General features: G+C 44.0%; 3 protein-coding genes across 3 annotated transcripts in view; 2 read left to right on the top strand and 1 right to left on the bottom strand.

The window, feature by feature from the left end:
* Nucleotides 1-1,830: 1,830 nt before the first annotated feature.
* On the bottom strand, nucleotides 1,831-14,699 carry psen1 (presenilin 1). Its single transcript, XM_063908922.1, is given in 12 exon segments — nucleotides 1,831-4,503; nucleotides 5,004-5,122; nucleotides 6,415-6,578; nucleotides 6,580-6,595; nucleotides 6,689-6,790; nucleotides 7,352-7,450; nucleotides 8,577-8,797; nucleotides 8,881-8,948; nucleotides 9,566-9,707; nucleotides 10,625-10,947; nucleotides 12,966-13,051; nucleotides 14,450-14,699. Coding segments are annotated over 11 exon segments (1,446 nt in total). The 5' UTR covers nucleotides 13,002-13,051; nucleotides 14,450-14,699; the 3' UTR covers nucleotides 1,831-4,347.
* A 524-nt stretch (nucleotides 14,700-15,223) lies between these two features.
* LOC134881524 (enhancer of rudimentary homolog) lies at nucleotides 15,224-18,123 on the top strand. The gene is made up of 4 exons (XM_063908923.1): nucleotides 15,224-15,358; nucleotides 16,465-16,552; nucleotides 17,345-17,465; nucleotides 17,855-18,123. The coding sequence occupies exons 1-4, from the start codon at nucleotides 15,356-15,358 to the stop codon at nucleotides 17,955-17,957; spliced, it is 315 nt and encodes a 104-aa protein (XP_063764993.1). The 5' UTR covers nucleotides 15,224-15,355; the 3' UTR covers nucleotides 17,958-18,123.
* A 1,484-nt stretch (nucleotides 18,124-19,607) lies between these two features.
* Nucleotides 19,608-26,980, top strand: part of si:ch211-168d23.3 (BRD4-interacting chromatin-remodeling complex-associated protein) — a 9,001-nt gene continuing 1,628 nt past the window's right edge. The window contains exons 1-12 of the mRNA XM_063908296.1: nucleotides 19,608-19,684; nucleotides 20,500-20,688; nucleotides 21,666-21,711; nucleotides 21,833-21,875; nucleotides 22,056-22,121; nucleotides 22,822-24,153; nucleotides 24,422-24,631; nucleotides 25,809-26,030; nucleotides 26,098-26,203; nucleotides 26,409-26,551; nucleotides 26,745-26,797; nucleotides 26,927-26,980. The exon at nucleotides 26,927-26,980 is cut by the window's right edge and continues 95 nt beyond it. Coding sequence (XP_063764366.1) covers nucleotides 21,671-21,711; nucleotides 21,833-21,875; nucleotides 22,056-22,121; nucleotides 22,822-24,153; nucleotides 24,422-24,631; nucleotides 25,809-26,030; nucleotides 26,098-26,203; nucleotides 26,409-26,551; nucleotides 26,745-26,797; nucleotides 26,927-26,980 — 2,270 coding nt within the window. The 5' untranslated portion in view covers nucleotides 19,608-19,684; nucleotides 20,500-20,688; nucleotides 21,666-21,670. The remainder of the gene's footprint in view (nucleotides 19,685-20,499; nucleotides 20,689-21,665; nucleotides 21,712-21,832; nucleotides 21,876-22,055; nucleotides 22,122-22,821; nucleotides 24,154-24,421; nucleotides 24,632-25,808; nucleotides 26,031-26,097; nucleotides 26,204-26,408; nucleotides 26,552-26,744; nucleotides 26,798-26,926) is intronic.

The following is a 26,980-nucleotide window of genomic DNA, read 5'->3' as shown; positions in this document are numbered from 1 at the left end:
CCTCCATGCGCTTCACCAGGCTCTCCAGCTTGTCTTTAGACATCTCTGAGGAGTTTGAAATCACCTTAGCAGGGTTTCTTCTTCTGTGTGTTGCAAGCAGTAGCTCCTGTGTGCTGGGCTGTTGAGTGTGTGCGATTATGGTAGTCTAATCCTCGATTCCTCACATGTCTCTCATGCAGCAGACGTCCCCCCTGCACTGTAATCCCCTTAGCAGAGCTATCCTGGTGCACAGGTGTGACACACAGACGCAGTCTCACGATTAAATCTGTTCACACATGCAAGATGACGGTGATTCAAAGGTGGTTTCATATAAATATATTTGGTATTTTATTCTATTTATTTATTTCAATCTTTTTTGCTATTTTGTTAAATTGTATTATTTTTCTATTTTTATTGTCTTTATATTTTTATCTTATTTTATTCAATTGTATTCTTAAATGGAGCAACTGTTCCCTAAAGTATTTGACCCTGATTTTGCATGAGTAACTAAGTATATTTACTTAAGTACACATTTTAAGTACACATGTGCACATCATATTTTAAAAATCCCTTCCATTTTTATTTTAACATCTACAAGAATTTCTGTCAATATGAATTCTTTATCTTGACATATCCTTTTTTCTGAGGTCAAACTGCTTTGAGATGCATGTTTTTTATAATCTGATCCTAGCAGGTGTCTGCAGGTGATGCAGGAGAAGCTTTAAATAATTATCTCTGCAGCAGAGCCTCCGCAGGACTCACATGCCAGGATGAGGCCTCGCCGAGGGCTCGTTAGGTAAGTCACAGTGAAAGGCTAAGCACTCTGGGTAAACTGACATACCGTGACACTGTCCCACACCGTCCCCATGACGACAGCTAATGCGTGTCCCAGGCGGTGTGCCAGCGGCGGTCTGTTGGCACCGGGGTTGGCGAGAGCGGGAAATCATCAGCAGGCCGGGAGGAATTCCCAGAATGTTCCCACCGCCTGCAGAGAGGCTGCGTCAAAGGAAGCTGCGGAGCGACGGTGCAGGACGGACAATAGTGTCGCTGTGATGGAGAGAAATGCAGCGTACCGTGACCTCTGACCTCTGCAGGGAAAAGAGAGAGATGAGAGCAGGTTTACAGAGGGGAGGTCTCTCATCATCATCGTTTATGTTTGTACGTTAACTGTGAAGTGAGGGATGCGACTCAGTGCATTTACTCAGGTACTTACAGTGGCTCTGATGCTCGGGGTATCCCTCTCCTGTCGTGTGTTCTGACCAATCAGAGCAGACTGGGCTCTGGTTTCAGACAGAGGGTGAAAAGAGGTGCTGCAGCGCAGGCAGTTTGAGAGCTTTTTGAACATGTCCCAGTAGTAATTTAGTCTTACTTCCTTGTGCAATTAGAATTAAGTTAAATCTATTTTGATTTTTCACTGCTTTTTACTTTACTATACCACTACAATCCAAAGGCCGGTACAGCTTCTACTGCTGCATATTCACAAGACTTTATATTCCTTCTTTTTCTGCAGGTCAAACATTGTTCCTCAAGACATTTTGACCTGATGAATATATCGTAATGTCAACTGATATTAATGTGTGGATTAGAGTCGGAAGCATGTGATGTTAGTGTGTGTGTAGAGATGTTTACTGTGCTGGTACTGAAACACACATACTATGAACCTCAGTTTAACTCGGGCTGGTAAAAAGCATAAACACCAACAGAGTCACCACTTGGCATCAAAACAAAACCAACTATGATTTCACAGATCACCACAGTGCTACGTTTTGTCCACACTGGCAGAAAAAAACACAAATTACAGCCTTGAGAATCTGAGAGCTGCACTTAGATTTAAAACAACATCAACGAAGAGTATTTTAACTTTCATTATTTATTAAAAAAAACAAAATTTGAATTGAATAACCTTGCATAACACACATATGCATGTGAAGAACAGGAGAAAAAAAAGGCAGTCACCCGACATATTCCCTAAAGAAAAGAAACGTTCCAGAACAAATATTCTATATATTGTTCCCTCGGTTTTTCTCTGCAAGCACGACACTCGAGTGCAACAATAAAAACCCATCGGAGCAGCTCGTCCTGCATCCATCTGTATCTCATTACATTTGATTTGTAAAAACACAGTTAATGCTGGAGATTATGTTCAAATTCAAGTTTCCAATCACACTACATATATACCTCCCTCATTCAGCATGTTCCCCTTAAAACCAGATGGTATGTTAGTTTCACAGATCTGTGCAGGAACCGTTTCCCTCGTGTTTGAAAAAGTACAAAGTTTATTTTATGCATATTTGGGAAAATACACACAACAGTATCTGTGTTCAGTGGAAATAACCGTGGTGTAGCATAGTCTCAGACGGCGGGCTAAAGAGTGTGTGAGCAGATGATCACGGGTCACAGTCCCTGGGCAGGTCGGAGAAAAATAAAATGAAATGTGAGTCAGGGAAGAGAATGAAAAGCACGTTTCTGTCTACAATAACAACAACAACAACTACTGAAATGCCCACAGAGCAAGGCACTGGACCTCCAGGCAATCTCAGGTGTGTGTGTGTGTGTGTGTGTGTGTGTGTGATAACTTTCCTCCCTATGCAGGCTGTGAAATCAACTGTGATTTGTAGGAATATTTCACCCACAAATTGTCAATTTCTATATCAATTACTCTCCCGTTATTGAAGAAACTTGACTTTTCCTCAAATGCCTCTACAGGAAAATACTTTTCGTAGTATTCGGATGAAGTTTATGAAGTAGTACGCATCAACTGGATAAACTAGACTTGGGCTAAACTGCATGAGTTGTGTTTTTACTTCATTTCAAGACTTTTCTCTGTTTACGGATACTCTGTCCAACGCAGAGGCATGAGAGAAAAACTAGATTTCTACAATAATTCAAGGTAACACGGGAGGAGTAACTGATGCACAAGCTTTTTGTTTTGTTGGTGTTCCTTTTGATGGAAATAAAAGAGTCAGTGTCAAAGTTATACCGACATCTTAATGTCTAGACACAAAACAAATCCCCTTTTTCTCAACGAGAGATGCTCGTGATCAGCGTATATCGTTGCAGGTGTGACAGATTTGTTTGTGTGTCTCTAAAGGGGGGGAATATAACATGATTTAGTACGGCTGCCACTCAAGATTATTTTCATGATTGACTAATCATTTTCTCTTCATTGTTTGGTCAGATAGTGAAAAGTCTCAGGCTGTTAAAAGTCCAAGGTGATGTCTTTAAAGTCTTGTTTTATCAGTCCAAAAGCTAAAGATATTCCTTTAATATGATACTAGAGATAGAAAGGCGGAAAATCTCGATTTAAGAGAGGCTGAAAACAGCATTTCGGGACAGTTCTGCATGAAAAATGACTTTAAACCTCAAACAATTAACCATATATTCTGAAATGATGTTTCTCTGGACTCGTCGTTGCAGCTGTATTCCCCTCTGGTCTTAATTCTAGAGATAATAAATCCACTTTACAGGTGAGAAAGATTCACCGGCTCAAAACATGATCTGTTAATCACTCTATAGTGGTTTGTTTTTCATGTCTCTAAAGTGACACGATTATTCACATTATTGAGTAATAAACCACTTGGTGATTTCTCTTTGATGTGACATTTTTGCACATTTATGAACAATTACTTTTAAAAAATCCACATTTTTGGCAATTGATTTTCCATTGGAGCTCTATGACTCAAGTCTTAATTCTAGAGACAATAAACCCACTCTTTCCTGTGAAAAAGACTGAAGAACTTGGGGTGTGATCGCTCCTCCGCAGAGCTTTTCTTCTCGTGTCTAAAGTGGGAAAACCAAACGCGTCTTAACCATTCTTAACGTCGGTGAGGAAAGCACGTGTGGTGACTGACGGCTCAAACACAAGCTACACATCATCAACACCACCACAGAGTGTCCGTTACTCAGGAAGGCTCTCTTCTTTTAAAGTAGGGTTACTTTTGGGGGGGGGCTGTAAAAGTGAAGATATTTGATTAAAGTCTTTGAAGGAGGATTGAATGAACAGCGTCTCCCTTTGCTCCACAGCGACCTCTCAGTGTCCCTGAGCAAGGCTCCTTCTGTACAGTTGTAGAAGACTGTGGTTATTACTGTGAGAGGAAGCTCCTGTGAAGCCTCCATGGATAAATTAAAAACGGTGAAGATGAGGTCCCAAGCAGAGCGAGAAATGTCACTTCTTGGTTTAAAAAAAACTGAAATAAAAATGGGGCGGGAACCCCTCCAGGAGAGAAAAAGGCAGAACAAAAAAAACATGTGTCCTCATAGTGGCTTTGTAGGAGGGGGGCACCATCATTGCCCTGCTGTTCACCACCCGGCCGGTGATGTTGGCCGGAGGAAACACGAGGGTGGGGGTTTATGGGGGGCGGCGTCCTGCTAAATGTAGAACTGGTGTAGCGCCAGTCTGTCCATGAAGGGCTGCACCAGGTTGTCTGTGGCGAAGTAGAAGACGAGGCCGAAGAAAATGGAGATGGGCAGGGCGGGGAGCGCCTTCTTGAAGATGGCGAGGAGCAGCAGGGTCAGGCACAGGCCCTGCGGGGAGGGGGGAACACAGCTGTTATACAATAAATTGCTGGAGGTTTGTGTGGTCATGTGCAGGAAATAGCTAAATGATGGCAGTTACAGTCCCCTAAAATGTTAAAATTGTCCCGAAATACATCAAAATGAGTCCATTGTGAGTCAAAATATGGCCACCTTCTGGTAAAAACTGCCATTTCTGATCCTTAAATGGTCAGAAATGGATTCAGCATCCTCAATAACAAAATCACTCTAAAACATTGTCTGCATATGCTAATTAATGCTACTTATGCTAACTGCCAACATACACAGGTGAGCACCCGGCTCTTTCTCTGTGGTGGGGACCCGTACTGTACACGTCTATCATAAAGCTTTGGGGTATTCAACATTTCTAGGTTCCCAATAGGACTCTATGACGGGGGACGGGGGAGACAGACAGATAAAACCAAGCTGTTATACAATCAAGCGGGGCGGTTTAGCGGTGGCGCGTGCTGGACGCTGGAATAAGCACTCACGATGAGGATGGCCACGAAGCAGGCGAGCGTGGTGTTCCAGTCGCCGCTGGCTGTGGCCGAGGCCTTCCCCACCAGCATGCTGTAGAAGATGAAGTCTCCGAGGCCCAGCTTGACTCCCCCTGAGAGAGAGAGACAGAGAGAGAGAGAGAGAGAGAGACGGGAGGACACCACAGTCAGGGTGGAGGCTCCTTCAGAAACACACAGAGACTCACGCCCTCCCACCCCCAGAGAGATCTGTACTGTAATTACTGTACAAACAAAAAAGAGCCCACATTTACCCGGCTCACGCTCACATGAAACCCGGCAATTGTCGTGAATAAATCGCTTCCTAATCTGCGACTAAAAACAGGCTGCAGCCAAACATGCAGTCACACTCGTTTCACACGGAGAGGGCAGCTCATAAAAACACTCCATCATGTGGTCACACACACACACACACACACAGTATGGGTTTAAATTACAGACGGGGATCAGATCAGAGCTGGGGGGGCAATACATGATACTGAAGATAGTGTGTGTTTAAAGAGATGTGTGGAAGGACCAGACAGTTCATATAAAGAAACACGCTTCTATTCAGACCATGAAACCCACTGAATAAATTAGGTACAGATAAGATCAGTACAGATTAAAAAGCTGCTTTAATCAACATGTTATGTTGCTCAGTGTCTCCTGGGGGTGTAAATAAGTCACACTGTTGCACCTTCAGTAGCCTCAACATTGCAGATGGAATATCAGCCTCTCAAAACATAAATATTTAGTCAATGTTTTTCTGAATCTACTGAAGATCAAACTACTCAAAATAGAAAATCTGTGTCAAACTAAATTGCAGCAGAACTTTTTTTGTATCTTGCATGGGTCATTGTGATTCTATTCTATGTTCATAATTACTTAAATCTTCTCCAAAACCATCCCCTAGTTTGAGAAAAAAATAGGGCTTAAAACTTCTACCAAAATTAGAAGCTCTCAGTCTATGTGTGTCTCTGTGTGTGTGTGTGTGTGTGTGTGTGTGTGTGTGTGTGTGTGTGTGTGTGTGTGTGTGTGTGTGTGTGTGTGTGTGTGTGTGTGTGTGTGTGTGTGTGTGTGTGTGTGTGTGTACAAACAAAGTGCAACAACATGTTGGTGTTTTACAACCCATGTTTCACTTTCTATTTGAAACGACGGCTTCTTTTGGGAAATGCGTTGCGTGCAAACTTGCCAACTTATACCCAAAAACACACACATGGCTTTTGTCATAAGACTTTAAATGAAACTTGGTGCTCTATTCATTTATCCTGGTGACGAGTCAACATGTTCAAATGAGTAGATATAAAACCCTTCCAAGCCAAGAGGAGAAACCTCTCAACATGTCATTGTGAAGAACAGCAGTGTGTTTAAAGCGCTGGGTTTATATATGTGGGTCTGCAGCACTCACTCTCCTCGTCGTCGTCGTCGTCCTCCACTGGGGGGCGGGCGGAGGGCATCTCCTGGATCTCCCTGCGGCTCTGCTCCGTGGTCTGCAGGGTGCCCAGCTGGTGCTCCTGGTTGTTCACCCAGTTGGAGCTGAAGCCCCCGTCGTCCTGAGACAGGGTGGAGGGGAGGTGGGGAGGCCACGGCTGCAGGGAGTGATACCGGGTAAATGTTAGGATGATACTGATGAATATTAATGTGTGACTCATATCCCAGGTGAGTTTGATTAAATCAGAAACCTTCTGGATCCTCCTGAGGTTGAGGGGGAGGGGCCGCCGCTTCTGTAGAGTTTCTTTTTGGCCACTCGGTGTCGGCCATGTTGACGAGCCACACCATAGTAGCTGAGAAGGAAGGAGAATCCCAGAGGCAAGATATTAGGGTTAAAGGATTCATGTTACTACAGAATACAAAGTAAGAAGGTGTAGTCTGATGCATCTATGAACACACACACGGCTGAGACAGTGTATTAACAAAGTAAGTGTACATTAATAAGAAGATGTGAGGTTCCTTGTGACCTATGCAAACATATTCTGTCATATTCTTGCAAAACAACGGTTAAAATAAATATGCTAGAACATTTTCAACAGACATTATTATCCATTTCAGATCCAACAGAGCATTAACGCTCAGCGCCCTGGGAGTCCTTTTAACTACGACTCAACTCAGAGGAAGTGCAGGCGCTAAAAGGAGTTGGAGTGTTATTTTAAGTGGCTGCCAGGTGAAGTGAAAGCGCTGAAACAAGATGAGCTTCAAAGGAATGTGTCACTTCAGTGGAAACGCTTGAGGAAGTAATAAGGGACTTTTGGAGTGGGATTTTGAAGGGGAAGCATTTCTTAGAAACATGTCTCCATTGCCTCATCTGTGTGTGTAACAATCACAGCGCTGTATTCAGAGGGTCTTACAGGAGTAGATGAGGGCGGGGAAGATGGGCTCGTTCCTCTCCTGAGCCGTCTCCACCAGGATCCTCAGGGGCCCTTTGGGACAGAGCACCGCCAACAGATCTGAGAGGAGAGAGAAACCAGATGGGTGGTGTTAGACAACCTGAGGGAGACAGACAACAGACCCCCCTGACATGAAGAGAAGCAGAGGCTTCAGAGGAATACAGAGATCAGTCTACAGGTTTGGTCACTGATAACAGATCTAACGCTCCCTCTCTTCTCTGCAGGGTTTACTTCCACAGACCAACATCTTTTATTTTTGGGTGTCCCGCTTTCAACTCAGTCCCCCCATGACTTCCCTTTCGCTCACCATTTGTCTCTCAATCCACATTTATGTTTCAGTTTCAGTTGTTGCTACACAGCTGGCCTTTCAGACAAATAAATCATAATAAAAACACACAAAATGACTGTTATTGTTTTATCTTGTGTTGACCCTTATAGATCCACATAGGTTCCTTATTTAGGGGGCACAGCGTATCATCTGATTAATGAATCCAAGTCCGACATTGTTTAGGCACCAGAGGGTGCAGAAATATTACAACACATCATTTTCTTAGAATTGGTGAAAAAACACAAACTGCATGATTTTTGCACAAAACTGCATGTTTGGCATAAAGTGGGCATTTATTCAAAGGGGAGATGGTTGTGGGTATCTATAGATCCCATATGCATTTAGATCTAGAAGTGAGACGTAAGAAAACCACTGTGAATATGTGCTTTGCATAACTTTGGAGCAATATTTAGCTTCCTTACCAACAGGCCAGCAGGATGTGTTTTGTGACGATATCCTTAATGCTTTCAGAGGATATCAGTTCATTTAATTCAATCCTGCAGCAGCCTTTCCACACAGTAAAGTACTGCAGGTCTCAGAGGTGTAATGTCTTTGTTCTAATGATGTAATCTGTTTTGAAAAGCAATAAAAGGTGAATTAAATAGCTGTCGTTTCACATTTTAATATCTTCAGCTTCGGCTCCAAATCTATTCCTTTCCCAAAGACCAAAGTAAATTGTATAACACCTTCTTAAATCTATCCTTTCTCCTTACGCCCTAAAAAGGAACCAGATGAACATAGGTGCAATCCTCTCCCAGGGTTGAAGGGTTCATTATCTTCTCTCACGCAGCAGAGAAAGAGGGAGAGAGAGAGAGCGAGAGAGAGCGAGAGAGAGCGAGAGGGAGAGAGGAGATTTACCGTAGACGGATATGACGGCTAATATGAGCCAGGCGGTCCACTCGGGCAGGTACTTGATGAAGACGAGGGCCATTAGTGCACTGATCATGATGAGGTAGGCCTGCTGGAGCCTCAGGGGGCCCTTCCAGTGAATACACATCATGCCCACCACCCCGAAGTTCCAGATTATTATGGACAGCGTGAAGTAGTCCATGGCCACGTTGTAGTTCTTAAAAACCTCCCTGATGCACAGAGCAGGGTGAAGGATTAGACATCGGGATGTTTATGAGAATAAGTGGGAGCTGAGGTCAAATGTAGAGCTTACTTGAGGTAGATGTAGGAGAAGACGAAGAGCAGGAGGAGGGAGGAGAGGAAGAGCCAGCCTTGGATCACCTGTGAGGGGAAGATCATGGGGTTTGTTGAAGCTATCTTTTGTTCTGAATGATTTCATAATACATAGACAAATCACTGCTATAGGGTTCAATGCCAAGAGGCCAACACCTTGAAATACCCTGCCTGATTTAATCTACCTGGACAGAGACTCTCCGACTAGAGCACTTGAAATGGAGCCATCATTATTTACATTGTTCATTAGTCAGGTCAAAAGGCCTGGTTGAAAAAGGCCTATTTGAACCTGTGGTAAACACACATTGTTTCCTAGCTGTGCAGGGAGTGTGTGTGCAGCCTGTGTGTGTACAGGGAGTGTGTGTGCAGCCTGTGTGTGTGCAGAGTGTGTGTGCAGAGTGTGTGTGCAGCCTGTGTGTGTGTGCAGCATGTGTGTGTGCAGCCTGTGTGTGTGCAGCATGTGTGTGTGCAGCATGTGTGTGTGCAGCATGTGTGTGTGCAGCCTGTGTGTGTGCAGCCTGTGTGTGTGCAGCCTGTGTGTGTGCAGCCTGTGTGTGTGCAGCCTGTGTGTGTGCAGCGTGTGTGTGCGCAGCCTGTGTGTGTACAGCCTGTGTGTGTGCAGCCTGTGTGTGTGCAGTGAGTGTGTGTGCAGTGTGCAGTCTCACCTTGTAGCAGCGGTACTTGTAGAGCAGCACCAGCACCAGCGTCATGACGATGATGACGGTGATCATGATGGTGGCGTTCAGGATGGAGTTCAGCGCTCGCTGTCCCAACGTCACCATGTCCTCAGGGAACGGTGTGTAGATCCTGAGGGGGGGGGGGGGTGGATATATAATAAATAGAGATAAGGAAACACAGAGGCTCTTCTCACAGTGAGGTAAGTCTGCTTCAGGGGGTTTACGTTACTCTGGATATAACTTAATATAAAGTAGGATGTTTTAGTTTAGCTAAAGCTCTGAACCAGACTCTGCTTTATGACCGTTGCAGTTACAGCACCGTCTAGGTATTCAAACTATGCAGGTTTATTACAGCGCCATACATTACATACTGTCTGGAGGTCTGAGGAGGTGCACACAAAACAATCACAAATGCAGATGCATACAGTTATCATTATACAAGTTATTCCACATTTAAGAGAGTCGGTATCAACTAAGTTAGAGAAACTAAAATGATAATAAATGCAAACAGGTAGAGGAGAGAATTTGTGGAAGAGTTTTGAAATAATATACAAAAAGTATAAAGTGTTTATAGGTTTTTACAAGTATTTCTTTTAAGTATGATAAAGAATGAACACTATGGGGTATACATAATAAACATACATTTATTAAGTTTCAGTCCTTCTTTTTCAGTATAATGAGAATTAATTCATGTAAAAAAGTATTAAGTCAGTTTTAACTGGCATTGGTTTGTCAATACTTCAAAAGTGATGTCTTATTCTAAATGCATAAACTGGACTGAAGCAATCAGGCTTGATGAACACTGTATTGACTCCACCTAGTGGCCCTGAGGCTGTACTGCAACTCCTTCAAACAGCAGGATGAGCATTACACCTGCAACTAACACATATTTATTGATATATTGAATAACAAAACAGAGGAAAGCAGGAACTCTCCAGATTTGAGTTAATTTAAACATGAATTAATAACAAAAATGAGTATTTTTCTGTCCATTGACTAATCTTTATCTACCACAATCCCTGCTTTATTGAAAGCGGTTCCACTCACAGCCTCTGCCCGTCGTTCTTGGTGTAGAAGCTGACGGACTTTATGGTTGCCACGACGACCACCATGCAGAGCGTCACGGGCACGAACAGCATGATGACGTGTTTGGCTCCGTACTTCAGGGTCAGCTCTTCGTCCTCGTCCTCCTCCGTCTCCACCACCCGGGGGGGCCGGGAGGCGGGGGGCTGCCCGTTCTGCTCCGGACCGCTGCCGTTTCCCCCGGGACCTGCAACTGCTTCATCAGCTGCTCTGCACCGGACCCGGACCCCTGCTTCCTCCTGGGGCTGAGGGGGGGGTTCAGAGGCCACATTTGTCTCCTGCTGGTCCTGAACAGGAGAAGAAGAATCACTCTAATATTTTAAAGAGGCCCTGTAATTCTTTTGGGGTTTTCCTCTCCTGTAGTATGTTCTATAGGCGTTAGTGCATGTCAATGGTCTGCAGAGGCTCAAATCCCCGTTTCTCTCTCACACATTCTGGTGAAATTGTTGGTGATTGGGAATATCCCGGGACTGGAGCCAAGTTTACAAAAATCTGCTGAACACAATTTGAATTCTTGTTTTGCTCAATGTAAGCGTGTTTTTAAATAAAAGCCGTACTTGGGACAACAGAGCAGGTATGCCTCGATAGTTTGGAGATCATTTGTGAAACAGGATGCTCCCACAACTCTGTTATCTGCAGCTTGCAGCGTGGCTTCAAACACAACACAGAGACATTGTGGTTCAAAGTTGTGTGAGTTTAAGGAACCAGATAGAGATTTTCAGAAAATCTGCACCAAGAATATTCCACATGACTCATCCAAACATGTTTCTGCAGACGTCCTCAGGTCAACAACACAATGACATTATCAGTTTAAAACACTCTTTACTAAAACGTGTGTTTGTTTTTATTGGCAGAAATGCCTTGGAGTTGTACGGACACTACAACTATCCATGTTTTCATTTCAGAGATTAACTGGCACGTTACGCTCACCAGACCAGGTCCTCCGGGGATAAAATGCTACCCCTCATCCCAAAGATTTGTCCCGCCATGACAATAAAAACCAGGAGAACTGTGTCAACTAAAACGAGTCAAGACCTGTGGCCGCCGACCAACAACTCAGAGACAAGACAGGAAGAATCTCTGGAGACTCTTCTGAACAGGGGAGGTTGCCTCAGCTCCTCAACAAAAGTTTCTCAGTCCTGAAGAAGGAGAGTGTTGGTCCACTGATCACAATCACCTAGGGCTGCAACTAACGGATACCTTTAATATCCAGTAACAAATTGCTCCCTGATATACTTTTACAAAACACAGAAGAAGGAAATGTAAAAGGCTGCAGTGTGCATACACTTTTTTAACAATTAACTAGCCCCTATGAAGGGTTGGGATACTGTTGTACATCCAGGGTTCAAATGCTGTTGTTTTCACTTGGTTAGAATCCATTCCCACAAAGTAAATGATTAAATCCCTCTATACACATTGTTGAACCTTTTAGTCGTTATCAAAAACAAACAGAAATTGAAGTTTAATGTCAAGTTTATCAACGATTAAAAGCTCCCATCACCCTCAAGATATGTGCCGTCATGACAATAAAACAAATCAGGGGAACTGTGTGAAATAAAACGAGTCGAGACGTGTGTCAGAACCATGAAGCAGTCTCACAGAGAACACAGAAACAAGACGGACACAAGTTTAATTTAAGAAAATTCATCTGTAGATTCAACCATATCCTCTAATGCTACTCAACTCACGTGTCCAGGATAACGGAGAAGATAGATGCTGTGTTTAACTCTAGATGCTGGATTTACTAGCCTGTTGTGGCAGCAAGGAATCTTTATTCTTGAGCCCTGATACGATCCTCTGCTGCTTGTTCTTGATTGTTTCTAAATCCAGCCTCACTGTCATAGCTACTCTTTTCTGACCCGACTGACATCATACAGACCATAATAAGCCGCTAAAGACAGAAATGAAATGCAGCAGCTCGCCAAAACAGAGACATGTTGCTGTGCACGCTCAGCTGTTATGGGATAAACAAGGCTTAAGGTTAGGTTGTGTCGTTTCTGGGACAGTGAGAGGACACTTTGACTGCTGGACCGGGCCACACCTTTATGTACAGTGAGAGCAGAACCATAATGTACTGAGTTAACATCCTGGTGACACCACAGTTATCAGACTGCTCCACAGTCTGACTCAGAAGCACACAACTAAAACTGTTAGCTAATCATTTTACACACACACACACACACACACACACACACACACACACACACACACACACACACACACACACACACACACACACACACACACACACACACACACACACACACACACACAGTTACAGCCGCTGTGGCGCTCTCATACTGACCATGTTGTTCTCGATATCCTCGGCATTGTTCGCCATTTTTGGCTCGGCTGACACTTGTCCTCACATGCACACCAGATTCTTTTGCCCTGATGAAAGACAATAGCAGTTCATACAAATTGAAAGCATGTTAAATTAGTATAATGAAAGCATGGCAATCATTGAAATGTAAATCAAAGTATTGTCATGTGTTTTATAGCCCTGAGAGGCAAACATGTGATTTGAAACTGAGAGAGCATCTTGATTTATCTGTATTTTTAATACCTATTATTATCTTTATTGTACGCTCCAAACACTAAGGTAACTTCCTTGTTAGTAACCTACTTATCGATAGTGTATGTAAAGTTCAGGTAACTCATTAAACGCAAGTAAGACATTTTACAAGGAAATAGTAAGCAGCGTTCAAATCAAACCGTCTCCATTAAAGTGGATAACACAGGATCATCAGACCACCACACGACAAGACTGCAACACCTCTGTTGAGCAATATCACTTATGATATTATTTGTATTGGCTGCTATCTCGTAGTTACACAATTCAACTACTGTAATAAATCTGGAATAACACTGCAATAAGGACTTCCTCTTTCCACCTGGATGTGTGTTTTGTGTGATTTCTATTTTTATCTTTAATATTTTATGCTTGCCTCTTATTTAATATTTAGCCATTTTGGCTTTTCACTTTTCGCTATACCAATCCTTCTTTAGAATGTCGTTAGCTGTGATTTGGTGCTTAATAGTGTTTATTTCCATCTACAGATTGTTATCTCTCACTTTCAACATGTATGTATTTGACTTTTCAGTTCTGTTTCGTATTTGCACAGTTGTAATGTATACATCATCCAATGCCAATGTGTCCGTAGTAAAATCTTATACATTTCTGTAGCTTAATGAGACTGTATATTGTAGAGTATTCAATTTATCAATATGTTTGGTATGTTGAGTATTATTTAGATACTGTGGTATTCATTATTTCTATTGTGAATTAGCATATATTTGCTAGTCATGTGAACTATTTCTAAATACAAAACCCTGCTGCTGTGACAAAACTATTTGGGAAGAATGAAGTATCTATCTATCTTTTATTACCTATTTTAAGAGGTTTATATTTTATGTTTGTTTATTTTCAACATTATCATACACATTTTTATTGTTATTTTTTTAATAAAGGGACAGGTAAAATGAGACTTTCTTCTCCTTCCCATCATGTGCTCAGAAACTGCATAAAGTGTTCATGTTATGATTTATAATAATTGGCATGAGTGGAATAAGGTAATTAGGTAATAGATAAAGTAAATCTTACTGTATCTTGTTCTGATTCTGATTAGCTAACGGCTCAAATAGCCCATTAGCCAATAGTAACGGCAGAGCAGTTAGCGGCCGTTGGGAGGCTAACGGCTAACTCACTGAAACATGGCTCAGAGAAAATGTAGTCCCTGAAGAGCGGATTTATATTATATATCGTTTAGTAATAGGGGTTTAACTCACCTACTGAGATCGACAGCTACTTTCCTTGGTTTCGTGTTGAGGTGTGTCTCCTAAAGAGCTTTTATAGCCGCTTCGCTTTCTCCTCTTTGTTGTTCCTGTCTTCACACCTAACTTCCGGTCGTTCCTTGAGAGGCGGTTGGCATCCAGCGTTAGGGGTGCATTACTGCCGCCTACTGTACTGGAGTTAGGACCAGAATAATCCCCTCTCCCCCCAAAAAACAATATAATAAAACAATTAAACAATTAAAACACGACTGGGTTGGATAATTGACAGACACGAATCAGCGAGGACAGTTTGAAGTAGTACAGTCCTGTGACCAATCCTGCTTCAGACTGAGGTAAGGACCGCCCACCTCATTAGCATACAGACACCAAAATAAATAAATGTAGAAATAAATTAAAGATGTGTAATAATGTATGATCTGTTTTATTCTCAACTGTTATTTATTTATACATTCATTCATTTCCATATTTATTTATACATTCATTAATTTCCACATTTATTTATGTCTTTACTTATTTCCAGATTAATATTATTTTTTTCCATGTTTTTTTACTCTTTTTATTTATTCCTGTATTTATTTCCACATCTTTTTTGTTTCCGTACACATTTCTTCATTTAGTCATGTTCTGTCCTCCATTTTTTTTGGTATTTGTTTTGCTTATTGATTAGGTTATTTATTGTACGTTTGTTTGTTTGCTATTTTTGGGGTTAATACAAAAGACTGAACTGTTAACTAAGCAAAACGCTATGTGACCCCAAATAAAATAAGACTATAAAAACCGATGCTTTTATTTTGGTAGTACCTATCCGGTTGTTCTTCCGGTGTCAAAGCGTAGCTCCTCCGTGAAGAAGAAGACGCGCAAGGACCTGAGACGGAGCCCCACTGTAAAACTACTAAAATCATGGTGAGTCCGTTTTGAATCAACCTCTAGATCATATATGCTTTTGTTTTCTTGAAGACTTTTGCTAGTTGAAGCTCTGTGTCGGTTTTATTGTAACTGAAGAGGTTTTTTTGTGAGGCTAACAAACTGAATGCTAACGTTAGCATCAATGTGTGGGACGTTGTTTGAGCAGCTGCAGAAAATAAACCTCACTGACACTGAGACTATTAAAGATAAAATTCACTCCCACAGACCTCTGTGTATGTGTGTTAGTTATTATAATATGAAACCACTTCCATTTCGCCTTAAACCAATGTTGGCTAACCGCTAATTTACATGAAGAGTCAGCTCCAGGCTCAGGTGTGCGCAGGACTCAGGTTATTCACTTTAGTAATAGTAAAAAATACTAAAAGTAAAGTCATGCATTCAAAATCGTAATTAAGTAAAAAATATAAGCATCAAAATATACTTTAAGTAGTTGTTACGCAAAATGGGCTTTTTAAGTACTATATATTTTAATAATTGTATTGTAGTTATTGATGCACTTGGTAAATGTGGGCTTTATTGGATGTATTTTTATACTGCTGAGTGGCTTAACCTATATTTATATATAATCATGCATCAGCTGATTTATATTATGAATTGTTAATGTTAAATCTTAAAGTAGTTAGCAGCTATAGTAGAGTAAAGTACCTCCATTTTTACTTGGGTAAAGTGCTTGGGTTAAACGCTGGCTGTGCGTAGGTTTGCTTAGTGACTGAAATAAGGTTATTAATGGGAAACAACACAGATTTGTTTTGGTATTGCGATACACTTATTTTACAAGGATAGCTACTTATAAGGCAACGAAGTCTAACCCAAATCAAGGTTATTGTGCATTATTGAACTGATAATATTCCTATGAAATACCTTAAGCTTCATCAGTGGTGGAAAGTGACAGAGTAAATTTACTAGAGGTACTTTACTTCAGTATTTCCATGTGCTATGTGTTGTAACTTTTAATCCAGCTACTACTTTATCTCTAGCTACTCTCACTTTACAGATTCAGATTAATACAAAACATAGATCAATAAACAACAATAACATGTGTTTTAGGTGTGTGTGTAATTAAAGTGTGTGTGTCTTTTCAGTCCCACACCATCCTGCTGGTGCAGCCCACCAAGAGGCCCGAGGGAAGGACGTACGCCGACTATGAATCCGTCAACGAGTGCATGGAAGGTGAGTCGGGGGTGCCTCCTGATCTTCTGAAGAACCAGTTCACTCCTACAGGGACACTTCCACTCTTCTGTGGATTACATGTAGACGCTTGCCCTGCACCCTCAAGACTTTAGCTACCTGTCTCTCCAAAGCATGAGAAGGGTTATGTATTTCGGAGGAAGACGGTATAATTCAAACCAATTCCAGGTCATTTCTTATTTCTCTTATAGCTGGATTTATGCTAGGGGCATCGCTAGTGTCTGCATGGCCATCAGACATACCCTATTCTGAAGTTAACAGGCCGGAGAATTGACGAGACGTTTGCTGCAGCCACGAGGTGACACAGCGGCTGCCCGACCAATTCTGAAGATCTCGACTGTAGGAAGAGATTTTAACCAGTTCAGAGAGTCTAATCAACATTCCTCATCAGCGAGAATAAACAAATATGGACCCTGAATCTAACTAGAGCCATGGGAAAGAATGTGCGCCAGGGAATCTACGTTCCAGAAGAGAGGGGCTTCTAGAAGCCCTGAACAATAACTATCTCAGGTCAGTTTGAGCTCGGTCATACACTGGCATCCACAAAGCCCCCAAGCTGCCCCTCCTTAAGGGAGATTACAGCCCCCCCTCCCCAGGCCGAAAGACCTATGCCATGGGAACGCAGACAGAGGAGGGAGGAAATGATGAGCTGTCTCAAAGGTTAAACACCTAAGCCAAACTTGAAATAGCATCCAGCTCAGAGGAACATGTTTTATGTTTGTCTAATGCTGATGTTTCACATTGATGTGCACCGTCCTGCATCTTCTGTCTCAGGTGTGTGCAAGATGTACGAGGAGCATTTAAAGAGGATGAACCCCAACAGCCCGTCGATAACGTACGACATCAGCCAGCTGTTCGACTTCATCGATGACCTCGCCGACCTCAGCTGTTTGGTGTAAGTTCAACAGACGGATGACATCATTAATACGGTCATAATACAACACTGTGTATTGTAAAGGATATTTAAGAAACACTTAAGTACTTTTATTTCAAAGCCCACCGGGATACTCGAGCCTTTTGTATAAAAACATTGAAGTCACGAGGAAGTGAAAATCTCCAGTTTATGAATATTTTAATAGCATCTTTATATTTCAAATTAAGACTTTTAATTGGATCCTTTTACTTTAACCTTTAATGTTTATAATAATAAAACATCTCTTTAATACTTCATTTTTACTTTTGACCTTTTTTATTTGAATATTTGTTTCATTTTTAATGGATCACCTGCCCCAATCCCATTTCCCCGCTGCTCTTCTGGTGGATTAAATCTGATATTGTGTGCAGGTACCGTGCGGACACGCAGACGTACCAGCCGTACAACAAGGACTGGATCAAGGAGAAGATCTACGTGCTGCTGCGCCGTCAGGCCCAGCAGGCGGCCAAGTGAAGCCCGCTCTGTTCTGTTACTGCTGTTCCAATGGTTTAAGTGTCGCCTTTTCACGGGTTTTTGACAAAGTTTTTAAAAGTTTTTTTTCTCATGTAGGGGGAGGGGAGGTGCATTTTGTATTTTAATGTTTGCCTTATTAATAAAGATTTCGTTTAAATAACTAAAACGCTTCTTATTGAGCGCACCTCTTTCCTTCTATCCTCTATATTGTCTTCATCTATGTTCCTAATTTCTCTCCTTGTTTCTGTTTCTTTCTTGAATATGAAAAGTGCTATTTATTCTATTTGATTATAAATAGTAAACATCCTTTTTACTTATTTTGCTCTCACTCTGTTTTGGTTGGGTTTTTCCCTTTTACTGTCAATGCTCATTTGACTATTTCCCATCTTCCCTGATGCTGTCTACTGTAGAACAGCTAAGGGAACACGTGGCCCGGTGAAATGTCAAGTTTTTGCAGAAAGGCGTTCTGAAATATTGATTTGAAATGATTTTGTTCTTTCTGAATTTATTTACAGTTTCTTGGATCATGACCTATGACCTTTGTTCTTTCTTATTTCCTTTGTAAACATTTCTTCCTCCCTCTACAGCGTGTATTGGAGCTACCGAGGAAGATGACTTGCTTTGCACACTTCCTCATTTTCCACTCAATACAATCAATCAGATTTTTTTCTTCCACTGAACCCTGCAGCCCTCTGGATTTTCAGAATAGATTTAAACTAATTTATCTTTCACCCTTTCTTCATTGAGGCAAATTAAGTCCTTTAGCGTTACAGTTTTTGCTCAAATAATTAATAAACAAAAGGAGAGTTTCTTTCCTGGCTTGACTTTCTTTCTTCCAAGTACAATAATTAATATAAAACGTGATTGTATTGAGTCCAGCTTGGCATTTTCCACTCAATTCTTCTAACTGGGTTATTGATCACAGTATTGATTTTTTTATGAAAAAATATTTTGTTTTCTGGGCTTTCCAAATTGATTAAGGGATTTTTTTAATGAATTAGTTTCTTAAATAATACTTTTTTAGTTCTATTCATTTCTCAGCACCTTCATTATTTACTTTTCTTAATCTTAAACCGTTTGATGTTAACTATGAAAGCGTCCATATAAGGATGATGTCAATTCTGTTGAAAATACAATGTGATTTAAAAATCCTTCATTATTTTGTTTTCTTTCTGTTTTTCTCGTAATTCAACATCTTTATTTTGGGTATTTTTTCCTTATTTCCCCCCAGACGTGTTATAAGGATTCATGTGCTTCCAGTCCTCCTCCTCCTCCTCCTGGCACAAACACAGTGGCACATTGGCTCGTCTCTAAATATTGATTTCTACAAGTCTGCCTTAGAAACTATTTGCAGCTGCCTTGAGGGCAGAACAGAACAAATCAATAAAATGCACCTAAAAAACATCTGGATGAAAGAGCTCCAGACTGAAGAGCGGGACATTTGAAGACTCTCTGCCGCCTGAGGAGCTCCCTCCTCGGCCTGCCTCCTCGCCTGCAGAGCCCCCTCACGGTTCTATTTTTTTCTCTCCACCTTTTGTGTTATGATCGGCTCTCCCAGTCTGTTTCTCACACCCACCCTGGTACCCCCCCTCCTCCTCCTCTTCCTCCTCCTGCACCCCCCTACCCCCCTACCTCCCCCTCTCCTCCTTTAGCATCTGAAAGGACCGCTGAGTGAGAATCGATGGCGCAGAGGCCCGCTTGACAGGACAATAAACCACAAAGAAGGGGTGAGTTTTTTCCTCCTCTTCCCTCCTCTTGCTTTGCCTTTCTCTCAATAGCGGAATTACTCTTAGCGATGAAGGGGAAGGGCAGCGTGGATATCATATGTAACACAGGGCATCTTTTGTTAGCGCGATTTTGATTTACAGCAGGCGACACACACACACACACACACACACACACACACACACACACACACACACACACACACACACACACACACACACACACACACACACACACACACACACACACACACACACAGATAATCATAATAAATAGCAGCAGAAAACCGCGGCATGCTGCACCGTGTGATCTCACATGGACACAGAGTCACCTTACGTAACCTACAGATGCACCCTGCTCCATGCTGCAGCTTCATGGGTGAGGGTCGTTCTGCTGGATCTCATTGGGCGATGCGGGCACCAGGAGGGTGTGAATGCGGGGGTCGCGGTGTAAACAGGAGCGTGTCAGCAGCAGCGGGGAAGGAGCTGGAGGATTGTCTGTGTCTGCAAAGTACCTCCCCTGCTAAATGTGCGCAAAACAGTGCGTAATGTTGTATTGAACACATTCAGCCATGAGGAGTCACATCCAAGACGCATGGGAGTGAGGGGGGGGGGGGGGGGGGGGCGTTGTTTACAGCTCATGTCTGCAACAAAAGCTCCCATCTTCCCCGTCAATATTCGCGATATGTCTGGAGAAACCGGATGCATTGATGTTGTGTCTCACCGTGTTTGGGCTGTGGTAACCTCAAGTGACCCGCTGACAGCATGTGGTGTTTGTGCCCCCCCCTCCCTTTCTCTTCCTCCCCCCTCACCTGCAGCCTCCCCATCCACCGTGCACAACAGCACCAGCAGCAGCAGCAGCGATGTCCCCGCAGCAGAGGGGGGAGGACCCGGGCCTGGCAGCAGCCCTTCCCCGCCTCCTGACTCCACAGCCCGGCCACCTCCTCCCATGAGGCCGCCACCAGCTCTCCGCTCTGCCGCTCTGTATGGAGCCTCTCACTTATGAAGTAGGTCCATTCACAGGGGGGGAGAAACATGAATGAGAGGGAGAGGGGGTGGGGTGATGAGGAATTAAATCATTGTTTATATTTCAAATGTCCACTGATTCACGGCCTCTAAGTACCCTTTATTTTATTTGAATTTATCTTTACAGTAGAGACACTACATACTGATATACACCTGAACATCAGCAGGAGAGGACTCTTTAAAGTAGAGACACTACATACTGATATACACCTGAACATCAGCAGGAGAGGACTCTTTAAAGTAGAGACGCTGCATACTGATATACACCTGAACATCAGCAGGAGAGGACTCTTTAAAGTAGAGACTCTACATACTGATATACACCTGAACATCAGCAGGAGAGAACTCTTTAAAGTAGAGACGCTACATACTGATATACACCTGAACATCAGCAGGAGAGGACTCTTTAAAGTAGAGACTCTACATACTGATATACACCTGAACATCAGCAGGAGAGGACTCTTTAAAGTAGAGACACTACATACTGATATACACCTGAACATCAGCAGGAGAGGACTCTTTAAAGTAGAGACACTACATACTGATATACACCTGAACATCAGCAGGAGAGGACTCTTTAAAGTAGAGACACTACATACTGATATACACCTGAACATCAGCAGGAGAGGACTCTTTAAAGTAGAGACACTACATACTGATATACACCTGAACATCAGCAGGAGAGGACTCTTTAAAGTAGAGACGCTACATACTGATATACACCTGAACATCAGCAGGAGAGGACTCTTTAAAGTAGAGACACTACACACTGATATACACCTGAACATCAGCAGGAGAGTACTCTTTAAAGTAGAGACTCTGATATACACCTGTAGAAGCAGGAGAGGGAACTTATATGCAACATATATTCATGTATTTGCAGCCATAGTAACAGTAACAATGTGTGTAATGCTGACTGATCCTAAATGAAAAGGATTTAAATATGATTTTTTCTCAGTTGACATGGAGGATGAAGATGGGACTTGTCTACTTGATGTTTTGTGGTGAGTCTGAACTTCATCCATAAGTATTTCATATTATCTTGTGTAGGATTTAACATGGTCTAATGCCATTCAGCAAAAATCCTCCGTCTTTACTCTGACTTCTCTGTGTGTGTGTTCGCAGTGACCCCCAAGCCCTGAACGACTTCCTTCATGGGACCAATGAGGTAACACAGGAGAGTTAAATAGAGAGCGACTCAAATAAAGAAATCAATAAGTGCAAATGAAGAGTTGGAGACGGGATATTACTTGGCACGTCACCGTGAGAGAGGAGGGCTGAGGATGTGAGAGCCGTGGTGTAATGCTGCCATCATTTCTCAATATAACCGTACGGTTTCCTCCCCCAGCTGCAGACTGAAGACCTGCTCATTAACTCCTCCTCTGGGGGGGGTTCGCTCTTCACAGACGCCCCGGTGAGTCTGATCCAGACGGCAGCGTCACAACAACCTGCTGCTTCCCCAGAGAGGATTTGATTCCTGATTCTGAAGCACGATATTCCAGCAGCCAAATAACACTGTGATTATCATATCATGAGGATTAATACTGCAGATCGATAATCTGGCTTTTATTATTACTACCTTTATTCATACTCTTCCATATTTATAGTATTATCAAGACTTTAGCACATTTATTTTGAGATATTGTGGTGCATAATTATGGAACTCCTTGTGTTATTAATTCATATTTTAGTTTATCTTTGTTTCCTTAAGTTCACAAAAACCTATATTTGATTCATTTCATCTTATTCACTTTAATTTCACTTAATGACTTTATTTTGATTTATCTTCTAATATTTATGGTATTCTCAGTATATCTTCTGCTAATGCTCGCTTCATTTAATATATATCTTTTTTGTATTTCTATCTTAATATTGCACATTTTACTTTAACTTTTTTAAGTGTTTTTAACCCTTTTATTAAATATCTTCTGACTTCATATTTTTACTTTATCTTTTTACGTCTGAATAAAAAATGTGATTCTTTTTTAACATTTTTATTTTGTATTTTCTGATCGAGGATCTGACTTTAGCTTGATGTTAATATAAATGTGATGCTTGTTTCCTAACCGGACCTGTCACCAACCCTAATGACTCCCCCCCCCCCCCCTCCTCAGAGCCCCGGCTCTCTGCTGGGAGATGGCAGTGACTCCCCGGACTCGCCCCCCCCCGGCTGTGTGGACCTGTCCTTCCTGGAGGAGGCGCTCCTGTCCTCTCCGGAGGGGGAGGAGGACCCCGGAGAGGAGCTGGGGGGGGGGACAGCAGTGCAGGCTGGGTATGAGGGGAAGAAGGGGGGGCCGCAGTGTGACATCCTGCAGCAGAGCCTCCAGGAGGCCGACATCACGGAGCAGACCCTGGCTCTGGACCCCGGGGGGGAGAACCTGTCGCTGTACTCCCCCCCCTTCATACCCAGGGACACCCAGGCGGCAGTGGACCCCCCCCAGCCCTCCCTGTTGGCTGTGGGGCCCGGCTGTCCCTCCCTGAAGCCGGCAGCCCCCCCCCAGCTGATGGGTCTCCTGCCTGGGAACGTTTTCCCCGAGACCTTCTCCCTGAGCCAGGCCTCCATGATCCTCCACAGGGCAGTCCCCCGGCCCCTCCTCCCACCCCGGCCCCTCCTCACACCCCCCCTGAGAACGGCGCCGGGGCTCCTCCTGCAGCGGGCTGCCCCACCACTCCCCATCCAGCCCAAGCTGCCTGTCAGCATCCAGCCCCGCCTGGTCCAGATCAGCCCCAAGCCCCCCGGGCAGAAACCGGCTCCGGGTCTCACCTTCGTCCCTGGGGCCGCCTCACCCAACATCTTACTTTCGCCCCCCCCTCAGAAGCCTGTGGCCCCCCCGCCACCCCCGCAGGTCAAACAGCTGAGCCTGCAGCTGGTGAACCCGGGCCCCTTCCTGCTGCAGCCCCAGCTCTTCCAGGGCCACAGCCAGTACCTGCTCCAGGGCCGGGCCCCCATCACCATCTCCCAGCCTGCAGCCGCAGCTCGGCCCCTGCTGACCCCCCCCGGCCCAGCGCTGCACCCCCCCTCCACCGGAGGCCCACAGATCCTCACGGTGCCCCCCCGGCAGCTGAACTTCAGCTTCTCCTCTCCTGCAGGGCCGCTGGCGCTGCGGCAGGTTCTGTCCGGACCCTTACAGCTGCAGCCAGGGGCCCCCACTGTCTTCCAGATGCCGGGGGCCTACGCTGCGGGGGGGCCGCGCACCACCCTGGTCCACGGCCCAGCTCTTGGGAACCACATCACCCTGATCAACAGTTCAGGGGTCCTCCCCCCCGACCTTACCTCCATCTCCATCGTTAATGGGCCCTCGGTGGTGCAGGGCCTGCCCTTTGCTGCCCGGGCCCCACAGACTGAGGGGCCCCTGAGCCTGCAGCAGGCCCCCGTGATGCTGCTGCCGGAGAGGGGGGTGCAGGAGGAGAGGGGCCCCGAGGAGACCTTGCAGCAGATCCAGCAGGTCAGATATTCCTCACGCTGAGGGTCCTTCAGTTACTTTGATTTCACTCATGAGTCCAATTGGTCGGTTTCTAATTACAGTTTTTGAAGTTGCCCCCCCCATCTCGGATACAGGAGGGTTACAAAGGGGACACACAGAGGTCGTTGGGTTGTTTTTCTTGCCCCCAGCAGCCTGTATACTGGTTTCAGCCCGGTGCTGGTCCGGTGCTGGTCTGGTGGTCCTACAAGATTCTGTGTATGAAGGTAATCTCTTCCTGTCCCCCTCTCAGGTCCTGCAGTCGGTCTCGGTGCAGCCACCCCCTGCGGCGCTGCAGTCCCCCCCACCTCCTGCAGTCACTGTCCTGCAGCCCCCCCCTGAAGCCCCGATGCCCCCCCACCCGGCTGTGGAGAAACTCCTGATGCCCCCCATCGATGAGACCACCTTAGAGGATGAGGTGACCCCCCCCAGGAGTCAGAACGAGGTCTTCATGCAGCATCAGGTCAGAGCCCAACCCCTCACACTGATCTGTTATCAAGGTGAGGTAGATTTTACGTCTTTAAGGGGGGGTATGTTTATTTTGAAGGGGAGAGCTGTTTCATTTTGAAGGGGAGAGCTGTTTTATTTTGAAGGGGAGATCTGTTTTATTTTGAAGGGGAGATCTGTTTATTTGAAGGGAGATCTGTTTTATTTTGAAGGGGAGATCTGTTTTATTTTGAAGGGGAGATCTGTTTTATTTTGAAGGGGAGGTCTGCTGTGTTAAACTGTAAATGCTCCCATTACTGTTTGGAGATCAGCTTTCATCTACATTTTGAATTGTTAGTATTTATTTGATGTATTTTTTGTTTCCTTTTATTTTAGTTATTCAATGCATTCCATTTTTATACTTGTTTTATTTTAATAATATATTTATTTATTTATTTTTATTGTCAATTACTTTATTCAATTTTTGTTTTGTATTTTTTTCTATTCTTGCTTTTTTTAAATCACTTAAAAATACTTATTCTGATTTAAACGTGATTTAAATAATGCTTTATTTGTTGGCTTGTCTTGTAAAAAAAAAATCAATAAATTCAATCTTATAATATAAAAAATAAAATAAAAACAGGCATCATTTTTGCACAACTAACAGAAAGTTTAACAAAAAAGTAAAGCATCGCTAAGGCAGCAAGCCCGTTATTAACTCCAGCGGCTGCAGCAAAGAGAGAGCTGCACACACTCTCTCTGGGGAGGGATGGAGAGAATAGTTGTCATTATAGCCTGTGTGAATGATTGTCTGTGACTCTGCAGAACGCACTCCTCTCAATCTGCTGCAATCATCCTCGAGGGTGTGTTTGATTTGTGTCACTATGCGTCCCTGTGAGGGTGAATGCATCTCAGCAATATTTCTGTGCATTTTCAAAATCTCAATGCATGTGCAGTAGATATTCCCAATGTCCCTCCCATACATGTTTAATAATAATGGATAGCAGAGTGAAGCACAAGTCATTCATCAATCTGTTCTGGGGGGTTTCACTTTAACGAGATATAAAACAGAGAGGCAGAACTCTAGATTTAAAACAGCTTCATGTATAAGTCTAGCATGAAACATGACATACAAAGGTATTCCTATTATGGGATGTCCGTTATGTTGGGATAGATCAGGTTTAACAGGCTTCACATTCTCTCTCTCTCCTCAGGAGGCTCCTCCCTCTCCTCTCTCCCCTCTCTCCCCTCTCTCCTCGGAGCTGCTGGCTGCAGATCAGGCGATGGAGACCCTCTCCTCCCCGGACAGAGAGACCCCTCCCCAGAGCCAGGACCCCAAGGTGTCGGCCCAGAGCCTGGAAGCTTCTCCGATCCACCCCGACCCCGAGGACATGCCCATCATCCTCCCCCCCCTCCCCCCTTCAGGACGCAGAGAGGCAAAGTTTCTCCCCTCAGAGTTCAGACCAGCTCCAAGTATCACAGGCCTGCTTTCCCCCGGACCAGAACCAGCTGCAGGTCCAGTACTCTGTCTCCCAGCCTCCCTCCCCCACCCAGCCTGATCCCCCGGCAGGAGGAGACCCCCACGCTGTCCAACAGTACACACAACACAGTGAGTGACTGAGGATTACGCAATCAAGTGACAAACAATAAACAAATATGAAAACATAAAAATGTATCAGAGAATGCTGACTACATCCGGGCACTGAGGGGGGGCACTACAGGGGAACACACACACAGCAAGTCCAATTAAGAAATGAATGCATCCATTTGATAACCTCATTAACAACAGTAACCCCCCCCCCGTGTCTCTGCAGAGCCAACAGCTGCCTTGCTCGTGGAGCCTGAAGAGTTTCCTCTCCAGCCGTCCTCTCCTGCAGCTGGGGGCCTCCAGGGTCAGGGGCCGCCGGAGCCCAGAGATCAGACCCCCACCCTGAGGAGCCTGCAGACCTGCAGCAAGGTGAGAGACAGAGGGGACACAGAACGAGTAGAGAGAAAATAAAAACATCGTCTAAGAGGCAGAAGTTTCTGCTTCTGTAATTCAATAATAGAACGTGTGCATTTTGTCGCACAGCGAGGATAAACAATGTCTGTAAAGGGTAGAAATAATGAATGAATGATTATTAATGATTTAAAATGCTTTCTGCCGTCAGCCTGCAGATCCTCCGCAGAGAGAGAAGCTCACACCAGCAACACGCCGGCACCGGTGAGAGGAGCATTCAGAATAAAGATCAGCATTTCAAATGAAAACGCGGTGTCTTCATCCTTTCATCTACGTGTTTGAGTGTCTCTGCCGTGTTGCATCCCCTCTCACTTATCTCCGGTTCCTCTCCAGGTTCCAGCAGCGCTTGTGTTCGGACCAGGCCTCGGTGCAGGCCTCGTTTACCGG

Source organism: Eleginops maclovinus, chromosome 19 (genome assembly GCF_036324505.1).
Source record: "Eleginops maclovinus isolate JMC-PN-2008 ecotype Puerto Natales chromosome 19, JC_Emac_rtc_rv5, whole genome shotgun sequence".
NCBI lineage: Eukaryota > Metazoa > Chordata > Actinopteri > Perciformes > Eleginopidae > Eleginops > Eleginops maclovinus.
This window is presented reverse-complemented; position numbering and strand designations above follow the sequence as displayed.

Excerpts from the sequence above, each read along its gene's own strand:
- LOC134881524 (XM_063908923.1), top strand. Across the intron at positions 16,553-17,344 it reads CGTCAACGAGTGCATGGAAG|GTGTGTGCAAGATGTACGAG; the intron begins GTGAGTCGGGGG and ends CTTCTGTCTCAG. Across the intron at positions 17,466-17,854 it reads GCCGACCTCAGCTGTTTGGT|GTACCGTGCGGACACGCAGA; the intron begins GTAAGTTCAACA and ends TATTGTGTGCAG.